The sequence below is a fragment of the Danio aesculapii genome, chromosome 12 (assembly GCF_903798145.1).
Source record: "Danio aesculapii chromosome 12, fDanAes4.1, whole genome shotgun sequence".
NCBI lineage: Eukaryota > Metazoa > Chordata > Actinopteri > Cypriniformes > Danionidae > Danio > Danio aesculapii.
The window spans coordinates 6436507-6449322 of NC_079446.1; the positions used below are offsets into that span (position 1 = coordinate 6436507).

At 30.4% G+C, this 12816-nt stretch overlaps 1 protein-coding gene across 1 annotated transcript in view; it reads right to left on the reverse strand.

Moving 5' to 3' along the window:
* itga3b (integrin, alpha 3b) overlaps positions 1 to 12816 on the reverse strand; it is a 95688-nt gene that overhangs the window by 24431 nt on the left and 58441 nt on the right. Inside the window, exons 7-13 of the mRNA XM_056469569.1 lie at positions 8294 to 8487; positions 5862 to 5950; positions 5557 to 5693; positions 4375 to 4455; positions 2282 to 2349; positions 2056 to 2192; positions 114 to 260 (exon numbers count right to left, since the gene is read on the reverse strand). Of these exons, the coding sequence (XP_056325544.1) occupies positions 114 to 260; positions 2056 to 2192; positions 2282 to 2349; positions 4375 to 4455; positions 5557 to 5693; positions 5862 to 5950; positions 8294 to 8487 (853 nt within the window). The remainder of the gene's footprint in view (positions 1 to 113; positions 261 to 2055; positions 2193 to 2281; positions 2350 to 4374; positions 4456 to 5556; positions 5694 to 5861; positions 5951 to 8293; positions 8488 to 12816) is intronic.

The window sequence follows — 12816 nt, forward strand, 5'->3', positions numbered from 1 at the left end:
AGTGCCCGAATGTGTGTACATGACATCATGAGCTTAAAATGAAACCCCTCTAGTGTAAATGTAGCTTCAGGACTGAGCTAAAGATCAGGCTGTTGTAAGGTAATATAGCTTACCTCAGTTTTGTCGGTGAGGATCTGCTGTCCGCTCAGCACAGGGAAAGAATCCAGACTCTGTAATGTTTGCTGCGCTGCTGCTTTCTGCTGATTCAGAGACACGTTCAGACTGAACACTATGGGCTGAAGTTTGTCCGTGACTGGATTCTGGAGAGCACAGACAACAACAACAACTTACTATTACAATTCTGTTGGATATAGCTTTGATTTTGTATCCTTTGCAAATACGTTTACTTCTTTAAAGATATAAATTTAAACTAAATAATAATAATTATTTTTATTATCAGTATTATTATAGATAATAATAATATACAATCATAATATAAATATATTATTATTATTATAATAAAATCTAAAAATATATAATATATAGTAAATATACATAATGTATATAATATATGTATTAAATTATTAAAAGATATTAACTGCACAGTATATTATTAAAAATTATTTAAATAAAAAATAAATACTATATAATATACACTATAATCCATTATAAAATTAACTTACAATAATTATTAATATATAATACATTAATATTCTTAATTATTATTACTAAATTCAACAGTTAAAGTATATAGCTAATAATAAATATAATAATAATATTATAAACAAACTATACAATTAAATAAATATAATTAAATTGTAAATATACAATTGATACATATAATGCATAATAAAATTAATATAGAATTAATTACTAATATATAATTAATGAATAATATAATATTATTGCATTCAACAGTTAAAATTAGTAGACAACAATAAAAAAATATATAAACATATTAATAATAATTAATAAATATAAACACAATAATAAATGAATAATTACAAGATACATGTACCAATAATATAGAATTTATTTGTTATTTAAATATTTTTATTAATACACAATTCAATTAATACACTATAACACATTATAAAATTGATATATAATTATTAATATATAATTCATCAATATTCTTAATCAATATTAACTTTCACAATTAAAATATATAGTTAATAAAAAATTATTTAAATATAATAATAATAATAATAAATAAATACAAACACAACTTATAGTAATTTAATAATTATAAGATACATGTAACAATAATATAGTTTTTGTTATTTAATTATTTTCTATTAATACACTATACAATTAATACACTATAATACATGATTAATTTAATATAGAATTAATTACTAATATATAATTAATGAATATTATTTATTTAATATTATTAAATTGAACAGTTTAAATATATAGTTAATATTAAATATAATAATAATAAATAAACAAACACAATTAATATTACATGAATATTTAATAGATACATCTAACAATAATATATCATTAATTTATTGAATTGTTTTCTATAATACACTATACAACTGACACACTGTAATACATTATGAAATTAATATACAATAATTATCATTATATAAATAATTAATATTCTTAAATTCAACAGTTAAAATATATAATTAATAATAATCATATTAATAATAAATATAAAAACAAATCATCTAAAATTAATAATAAACAGATGACGTATAACAGTGATATACTATTTATTTGTTTTTAAATATTTTTTATTAATACGCTACAATACATTATAAACTGAATAAATAATTAATTAATATTCTTAATTAATATTATTGAATTCAACAGTTAAATTATATAAATAAATTATATAAATAAATATAAATATATTTAAAATAACATAAATGCATAAAAGTATCATAAAAAATGATGTATAATTATAATTAATTAAATAACAAAAAATATTATCACTGATTCATTTATTTATTCATGAATCAATCTATTTGTCCATAAATATTTTTCTAAAACATAACATATATGCACTGACAGTAAATACAAATTGACATTTATATTGATAGATAGACTTCTAATATCAGTGTGAATAAGAATGTGTACAGTGTGACCATAGACTCTCACATTAACACTGAGCTCCAGCTCTTGACAGGCAGAAGCAGAGAAAGACAGAAGGCCTGTAAATGTGCTTTGCTTGTTGTCTATAAAGCGCACTCGAGGACCTCTGCGATTCTGGTCAGCATCTATTGTGAACTTTACAGCTAAAGCAAAGAGAAACAAACAAAATAAAGCACACTATCAACCCATGAACAACACTAATCATACACTTCTGAATGAGGCCTTCACTTACTGATGTCCTTCCTGTTGCCGCTGTTTCCATTGCTCAGAGTGTAACCGAAGCACACCCTTACCTTTATGCTGGAAATACACATTGTCAAACAATTCATCTCTTTTCAAATGAAGGCCAAGAAATAATATCATGCTTTACAGATTATACATAACAAGTGAAATCAAATAATAATAATAATAATAATAATAATAATAATAATAATAATAATAATAATAATAATAATGATAATAATAATAACAACAACAACAACAACAACAACAACAACAACAACAACAACAACAACAATAATAATAATAATAATAATAATAACAATAATAATAATAACAATAATAATAATAATAATAATAATAATAATAATAATAATAATAATAATAATAATAACAATAATAATAATAATAATAACAATAATAATAATAATAATAATATATTTTATTTATAACGTGCTTTTCTAAAACCCAAAGCGCTTACAAGAAAGTAAAAACAACAAAGCACAGTAAAACAATAAAAAAATACAATAAAAACACAGTAAGAATAAAAGAGATATCACAAATTAAAAACAGTCCTAAAAATAATATATAATTAATTTATTGAATTGTTTTCTATAATACACTATACAACTGATTTACTGTAATACATTATGAAATTAATATACACTAATTATTATTATATAATTAATTAATATTCTTAAATTCAACAGTTAAAATATATAATAATCATATTAATAATAAATATAAAAACAATTCATCTAAAATTAATAACTAACAGATACATGTAACAGTAATATACTTTTTAAAATTTATTTATTTATTTATTTGTTATTTATAAATGCTTTTGATAAAGAGGTCTTTGCTCCAATAATCATCCTGCCAGTTTTAATATATCTGTATATACATAAATATAAATAAATTTAATAATAATAATAATAATAATAATAATAATAATAATAAATGTAAATATAGTATATCATTATTTATTATTAATTATTTAACATACTATATGTTAGTATTAAGTATTATACTACATATTAATTAATATACTATAATTATTAGTATAGTATTAATTATTATTTGTTAGTATATATTGTTTATTTGCTATAATTAATCATTTGTTATTTATTTTAATTTATTTTAATTAATACACTATAATACATCATCAAATTAAATTATTCACTTACTCATCCAATAAGTCATGCTGAAGTTTTAATATATATATATATATATATATATATATATATATATATATATATATATATATATATATATATATATATATATATATATATATATATATATATATATATATATATATATATATATATATATATATACAGTCTTTCTGATAATATTTTTTCTTCTGGAGAAAGTCTTATTTGTTTATTTTGGCTAGAATAAAAGCAGTTTTACATTTTTTAAACAGTATTTTAAGGTCAAAATTATTAGCCCCTTTAAGCTATATTTTTTTGATAGTCTACTGAACAAACCATCATTACACAATAACTTGCTTAATTACCCTAGCCTGCCTAGTTAACCTAATTTACCTAGTTAAGCCTTTAAATGTCACTTTAAGCTGTATAGAAGTGTCTTGATAAATATCTAGTCAAATATTATTTAGTGTCGTCATGGCAAAGATAAAAGAAATCAGTTATTAGAAATGAGTTATTAAAACTATTATGTTTAGAAATGTGTTGAAAAAATCTCTCTGTTAAACAAGAATTGGGAAAAAAAATAAACAGGGGGGCTAATAATTCTGACTTCAACTATATATATATATATATATATATATATATATATATATATATATATATATATATACATATACATATATATATATATATATATATATATATATATATATATATATATATATATATATTTATATACATATATATATATATATATATATATATATATATATATATATATATATATATATATATATATATATATATATATATATATATCATCCGGAAGGATTTATTTAATCAAGCCAATTAATTTTTAATTAAATGTAAAATGTAATTTAATCTAAAAAAAAAACATTTGTTGGAACAAAAATATATTTAATATATTTATTATAATTATAAGTCTTCTTACCAGGAATTACCACACTGGCTGGGAATCACAATCTTTGGCTCCACGGTGAAGTTTTTGGAGAGATGAATGACTGGACGAGACCTGAAAAGTCATCACATACCCTCTGTTTATGACTAATAATAACAATTATTTCAATGAAACTAAAATATATTTATTTATCATAATAATAATATTATAAATAATAATACTACTACTACTAACAACAACAACAACAACAATAATAATAGTAAGTATTATAATTATTATTGGTATTATTATTAGTAGTAGTAGTATAATTATAATTACATGGATTGTAATACTACTACTACGAATAATAATACTACCAATGAAATAATAATACTTGTAATAATAATAATAATAAAAATAAAAATAATAATAAGTATTATCATAATTATTTGTATTATTACTATTAGTAGTAGTAGTATTATAATGCATTTATTCATTTATTAACACATTAAATATATTTTTACATAAACATGAATTATACAAAATGTATATACAGTAGTATCAGTAATACATAAATGCAGTTTATTTAAGTATTATTAATAATAATACATAAATACAATTTATTTCATTTATGTTTATAAATGCATGAGTTGAAATTTAATGTACAAACTGAATAAATCAATGTAAAGTTACAATAATAACTCTTCAATACACATTTGTAGCACCCTGTTATGATAATTCACTTTTGAATAGATTACTATAAACTGAAACAGGAGGAGCATTATTATTATTGTTTATTGTTTTATGTACATGCATACATATCAATTTTAATTAGTATATTTAGTAAAAGTAGCAATGTTGTGCTTGTAAATAACTTTGCATGAATGTAAAAGTCTGTATTGCAATATATAAAAACTGAATATATAAATATATATATATATATATATATATATATATATATATATATATATATATATATATATATATATATATATATATATATATATATATATATATATATATTCCAATAATAATAATAATAACAAGAAATTCTTACATTGGGACAATTTATAATTTATATACACAAGAAGGATTCTGTGATGATGACATTAAGAAGACATCAAGTAGGCATACATTTTGAATTTATATACAGTATTCATTTATATTGCACATTGATATAAAACTGCAAAATCCCTGTGAATAATATGAACATCTATTAAACACTAAACAGCGAACCTCAAGAGTGCGATGCGGTCATCCAACGATCCCACCAAAATATCTGGATAATCATTTCCATCCATATCCATTCCTCCACTGAGAGAATAACCAAATGTCTGAAAACCACTGGGACCCAATGACTTCCCCTCGATCACCTGACAGAAACACACACACGAAAAATCACCTTAATTTGGGTTTATAATATACCATATATCAAATTGCTTATACTGTGAGTGAGCAGTATAAGTATTGTATGATATGAAACTGTAGGCAATTTTAGATATAAAGCAGTTTCATACAAATCCCATGATGCTTTGCCTTACCTGGCTGGGTTCTTTAGTTATTCCACTTTTACTTCCCATCCATATGTAGACTTTTCCAGAGTCCTGGAATGGAGCGCCGACAGCAATATCTGAATGAAGAAACCAAACAAAACACACACACACACACACACACAAAACATAACTAACACTGCGTCACCACCAGAGGGCAGCATAACTAAACAAAACACAAGAACACACACGTCAAAAGTGTGTAGTGGCTTTGATCTGGAGTTTTTGAAAGAAAACTTCTTTCTTTATTTATTTCTGCTCCGCAATGATGCATTTATTTGATTAATAGTAAAAACAGTAACATTCTGATGTATTACTATTACAGACTTTCTTCCACATAAAATGTGATTTACATATGTGATTTACTGTAAAACTATGTTTTTAGTCATACATATATATGATAAATATATGATTATTTTATTGATGAGTTAAGAATAACAATTACTGAAATACAATACAATTACTGAAGGACTTTTATGTAGGCCTCATGTAGATTTACATGACGCAGTGAATTGTGTTAATTTAAATAGCATCTTTTAATACAAAGTTTGAAAAGACGTTTGTTTTAGAGAATGCTAAAAGTAAAAACATAACTGTGCCAAATGTATGGAAAAACTTGTGTAAAATGTAATGTCGAGCAAACAAAGCAGTATTTGGGACAATCTACCAGAAACGTACATTATTTGTCCTTGAAATAAAAACATCAAATACAGTGAATAAAAACACATTCCTAAAATGGACTGATGGTTGATTTCTGTGAGTTATTCTGTGAAGGAATATGTACAAACCCTGTCATCGTCCTTGTCCTCAGCCCAATTGAACCTACAGCTTTAATAGTTTTGTTATGCTCAAAACTATTATTTAGGAAGAAAAACTTTAGAAATAGCAAGTTTAAGTTGTTATCATTCACATCAATCGATTGAAAGCATGAAATTATAAATAAGTTCCACAAATAAATACGATTTTACAATTGTCCCCATGTTTCTGTCAGTTCTTTCACATTTTTGTTAAATTTAACATAAAATGCATGCAATACACCTTTAAGGTTATGACTCAGAAGTGACATCATTTGACGAAGAACAAGCTGACAGTCATCGAGGATGCGTTCTGCATGATTTTATGCTTGTTTTGTATGTTTTTTTGGAGGAGGACAAGCTTAAGTCAGGCCCTGTCATGTTTTTTAATAAGTGAAAATGTACGTTTCTGGTAGAATGTTCCATTTATAAGGCACAAAACTTTAAACTAGGCAAAATCAAACATTGCAACCCACAGGGACAGTTGCAACATTCATTAAAATGCAGTAATAAAAAAAATCTAAAACATCAGGTTGGATTTTATTTTTATTTCTTTGGTAAACAGACTTAATGCGAATTGGTTAAACTGTTAAATTTCTTATAAATTCAAAATATTAAAAGAACAAGCAACAACCAATTATCAGGCCTAAAAAAAGTTTTTTTTTTACTAAAAAACTACACTGCAGCTTTGCTAAGCTATTTCTTTAAACTTTGAAATAAATTATTTAATCAAAGAATTCATTTTTTTCAAATTAAATTACATTAAAACTGTCATCCAATTAAAATTGTACATTGTTAATATGGCATGCTTTTTTTTTTTTAATAATAATTTTTTCGGGGTTTTTCACCTTTATTTGAGAGGACAGTAAAGACTATTGACAGGAGAGGATCGGCACAGGACCGTGAGGCAGAATCAAACTCGGGTCGCCGCGAGCACCGGAGTGCATGTGTCGACGCACCAACCACTACACCACTTGCACCGACCATATGGCAAGCTTTTAAAATGAATTTCGTAACTCTTGTAATTCTGTAACTATTAACCCTGATTAAACTATCTATGCTAGGGAGATACAATAGCTTAAAACCTTGATAGCTATACCTATTTAAAGCTAAGAAAATTATAGGAATTAATAATGCTTCACAAAAACAGATTAGACAATATGAGAAATTTATATAAAAAAAAATACTTTTTAAAAATGATTTATTTTATTTATTTATTTATTTTTTTTAACTAAAAATGAGTTTTATGCAATGGTCACATATGGCATTTTTTTTGTCAGATTGAAGGAGGGTCCAACTGAGAATATGTGGTATGAATTTTATCATTCCAGCTCATTCCAGAATGGAGAAATAAGTCGTTGCAACTGCCCCATGTTGCAACCGTCCTCACTCTCCGCTACCGATCAAACTAATATTAAATACTAACAATAATAACAAAAAATGATCAATCAATCAAAATTATTGTATGATTGCTAATGAATGAACATTAACAGAAACCCAAAATTCTTCTTAATATTTGACCATGTCTGCATACATCTTGAAAATTTAGTTTTTAAACAAAATTTAGTAAAACTTCTGTATTTTCACAATTTGTGGAAATGTTTCAAGCAGACACTACAGCAGCTTTACCTTGAAAACCATCCTGATTGACGTCTCCCACCGCAGCGACAGCAAACCCAAAACCAGAACCCTTTTTACCCTTCAGAACTAGGCTGGCTTTTTTTTGGAAGGATCCGTTTTCATTCATAAAGATGTAAACAGCGCCTCCTTCCTCCTTATAGCGGTCGAAATAAAATGGCGCTCCGACGATCAGGTCATTCCAACTGTATGAACAGACAAAACAAACAACAACCACATGACGCGTATGAATTAGCTCAGTTTATTTTCACAGAAGCGTTAATAAGAATGAGAAAGCATAGAAAAGCATTGAGTCGTGTCAATGTTTAGACGTTTAAATATGAAGCTCGACAGGATCTTTGGAGAAAGTGAGACATGCTTTGGTCGATTTCCTTCAGACTCAGTGAAGCGTCGCACAGATCAGTCTTTGTGATGACAGCTGATGACTGGGTATTAAAATAGTCATATTGGTATGCTATGTTTCACCAATAGTACAAAGATGAAATGTGACTAGCTCTTTAAATTCATTGACTGTCAGTGAATGAAAAAAGATTATAAATAACGTGACACTAAAAATGACAATCCTGTCATACTTATCACTCGTTTCCAACCTTTATTAGTTTCTTTCTTCTTGAACACAAAAGAAGATATTCTGAAGAATGATGGAAACCTATAACCATTATTCACTCATTCATCTTCCTTCAGCTTAGTCCCTTATTTATTCACAGTTGAATGAATCACCAAGTATTCCGACATATGTTTTAAGCAGCAGATGCCCTTTCAGCTGCAAACCAGTACTGGGAAACACCCATACACTCTCACATTCACACACTACGGACAATTTAGTTTACCCAATTCAACTATAGCCAGAGCTTCATTTGAGCCATTGTTCTGTCGATTTGTCCTACCTTGTCAGATTGTCCTACCTTGCCTTCAAAAAGTAGGTTGCACATTTTGATGTCACAATATGCTGCCCATCACATTTTGCTACTAGTGTAAATTTTAATGCAGAGTAGTGTGATATGAAGCTGTAATATCGCCCTAACCTACCTAATCCCTAACCCCAACCAAAACATTCAAATACAGTGCTAGGACCTACTCACACTACGCTATCCGAACCGTGCCCAGGCCTGTTTCCCGGATCGTTTGAGAAGTGTGAGTGCGCTGAATCGGGCTCACTAGCCGCGTTTCCACTATCGCGCCTAAAGCGAGCGAGCCAGGGCGAGCCAAGGCCAGTCGCGTTTCCACTATCACTTCCGGGGCGTAATCGGGCCAAAGCGGGGCTTCCTTGGGGCCAGCGTCCGGCCTTTTTCGGCCCGCCGAATACCTTGGGCCAAGGAGGGCCAACTGGGACTTCGGGGCGGGGTTATGACAAAGGCGGAGTTTTCCTGTCAGGTAAAGGGGAGACAAGATGCTTTCTTCCCTTACATTTGTTTTGCTATCGTCGTTCTCGTCGCTCGGCTGCTCTTTTGCGCCTTGCAGCCAAAATCTGTGTTCGAAGTAAATGCCGCCGAACTCGAATGTCCTTATCCAGGGATCGCTGTCTGGCCTTACACCAACAGACCACAGTAAAAAAGCAATCGCTTCGGTGTTCTCCATCTTCCAGCTCTCGTAGTGATGCCAGGTTGTGTTTGTGGTTATAATTTGAGTCTTTTGTTCCTGCTGAAGTGGGCGGGTTGTGTGACGGGTTGTGTGACGTTTGATTCGGGGGACGTTCTGGGGGCGGTGTTTGCGTGACGCGCTGCGAGCAACTAGCCCGACAGTGGAAACACGACATGATTTCGGCCTCATTTCTCAACCTCCCGGGCTATTGGCCCGGCCTGGCCCGATTCAAGCCCTGGCTCGCACTGGCCCGATAGTGGAAATGCGGCTACTGTTCACTTGGGCTTTGGCGCGGTATGGATATGTGTGAGTGCAAAACGCGCCTAAGCCCGAAACTGAAAGCGAGACATGACTAAGGGACTGTTTCACATGGATTTATTAATCATTCTTACCGTTCAATGAACGCAAACTGTCGTAGTTTATTAAAGACGCAAACTCCTCATTGCACCACAGCTGCGCCTTCAGCAAACCTCCTAATTCCTGCAGCATGAGGACTTTATGAGCGTCAAACGTGGCGGATCTGTTAAGTGAAATATTTGACTGTGTGTCACCGCATCCTAAACGACTAAAACAATATAACTGAAGAAATCTCCACTGTGCTGAGCGAGAGCGCTTCTCTACTGAACAGTGCATCATCGATGACGTAAGCGTGCCCAGGCCTGAATTGAGTGCGGGCCGTCGGGGGAGACGGGAGAGGGGACAAGAGTGCTTTGGCGACACCGGATCTTGCCGCATCCTGCTCCGGAAAATGCGTTCTGATATTCATTTTAATGGATCCGGCAATAACTTGTGCGTGGTGATTACCTACGCATGTGTGTGCATGAGAGAGAGAGAGACAAGGGGCTCTATTTTAACGATCTAGGCGCAAAGTCTATGGGCTCTATCATACACCCGGAGCAAGGCGCGAAGTCATTTTGACGTTTTTGACCACGCTGTTTAAATAGCAAATGTATTTGCGCTCATATGTGCGCCCATAGGCGTTCTGGTCTAAAAAAGGGGGTGTGTTGAGGCTCATTGCTATTCTGAGGAACTTAAATAGACTGCTCAATAGTCCAGCGCAGAGTGCATTATTTGTGTGTCTCGCTTACACATTGCTTAATACACACAAGATGTACAGCAATACGCAAATATCTTTACAAATGAAAAATAATTAAAGAATTAAGATATTACAAAAATTATTATTTTCTAGCCTACATAAATATAAAAACCATACTTTCATGCCTTCTTCATCTCGGGGGGCTTTTTTCAGATCATTCATAACAATTTGCTTTTGTATAAAGTTATTATTATTAGCAGTATTATTTATTATATGCATATTTATATTTGTTTTATTAAAAACAAGCTTAGATTTGCCCACCTGTCAGGTTTTAGACCATATGGGGCATGGCATGTGTAATAGGATATAACTCAGTTTTTTGAACACACTTTGTTATTAGTGTTCATTTATTCGTTTGCTGGAAATTAGAACTGAATTTAGAAATAGTTTTGAAACAAATCTTTGCGCTTAATAAACGAAAATAATTATGTATAGGCTAATGGATGTCTGTGCGTACAACACGTTTCCTTATCTACGAGAGTGAAAGTGAAAGTAAAGAATGACGAGGCTCATCTCTCATTCTCGCGCTGTAGATGCTCTGTTTAGTGACGTTTCATAAACTAATTTCGAGAGGAGCACGTGATATGATTGAGCACGTCTGGCCGCTCATCTGTAATCAGTAATAATCCAATCAGAGTGATCCTAGTTTACTATAAATGGATCAATTTCCTCCTACTGCTCTATCTTCGTTTGGAAGAATCCCCCCTTCCACCCCATCTCCACCTTTTCCTCCCTTTTCTAAAGGGGGAGCTCTCGAGACCTACCTGATCTCGGATCACCTGATATGCTTATTGACTGGGCGGGAGCCCTGGACTGAAATATCTCCGAGCTCAGGGTTCTCTTCCGGGACAGCATGCCAAACCTGCTTTATACGCCAAGCATATCTAAGTGGGAACTCTTGAAACTGTTTTCTCTCTAGTGAAGGGTTCAGTTTTTCCCCTTACAAAGTCCGCCATGTAAACTGCAAATGCGCTATGGCGCGACGCAACTGACTCTGATTAGTTTATTCTCAAATCCCACCTATAACTCATTAAGAGAATAAGCTCAACCCTGTTAGACCATGCGCCACGGCGCAAAGTGGATTTTTCCATCCTTAAAATAGCAGAAGTGGATTCTGACACGCCCTTAATGCGTTTGCGCCCTCAAGCGCAGGGTGCAAAAGCATTAAGGATGTGTCCAAATCCACTTTTGCTATTTTAAGGACGGAGAAATACGCTCTGCGCCACGACGCATGGTCTAACAGGGTTGTGCCTATTATCTTAATGAGTTATGGGTGTGTTTTGAGTCTCATCTCTCATTCCCTTTAAGAGTCAGTTGTGTCACGCTATGGCGCATTTGCTATTTACATGGCGGACTTTGTAAGTGGACAAACTGAACGCTTCACTAGAGAGAACAGTTAAACAGCATCTGCAGTGAGAGGATAAAGAATGAGCCTCCTCCAATTGGCCTTTACTTTCACTTTCTTTCTTTCGTGGATAAGAAAACGGTGTTGGACGTACTCACTGAAGACGTCCATTAGGCTACATAATTAATTTCATTTGTAAAGCACAAAGATTCATTTCAAAACTATTTCTAAATTCAGTTCTAATTTCCAGCAAACGAATAAATGAACAATAATAATGAAGTGTCCTCAAAAGGTTAAATCCAGTTATATCCTAAGCCACGTCATATGCCCCATATGGTCCAAAACCTGACAGTTGGACAAATCTAAGCTTGTTTTTAATCAAATAAATATAAATACGCATATAATAAATTATACTACTAATAATAATAACATTATACAAAAGCAAATTGTAGTGAATAAACTGAAAAAAGCCCCCGAGGTGAAGGCATAAAG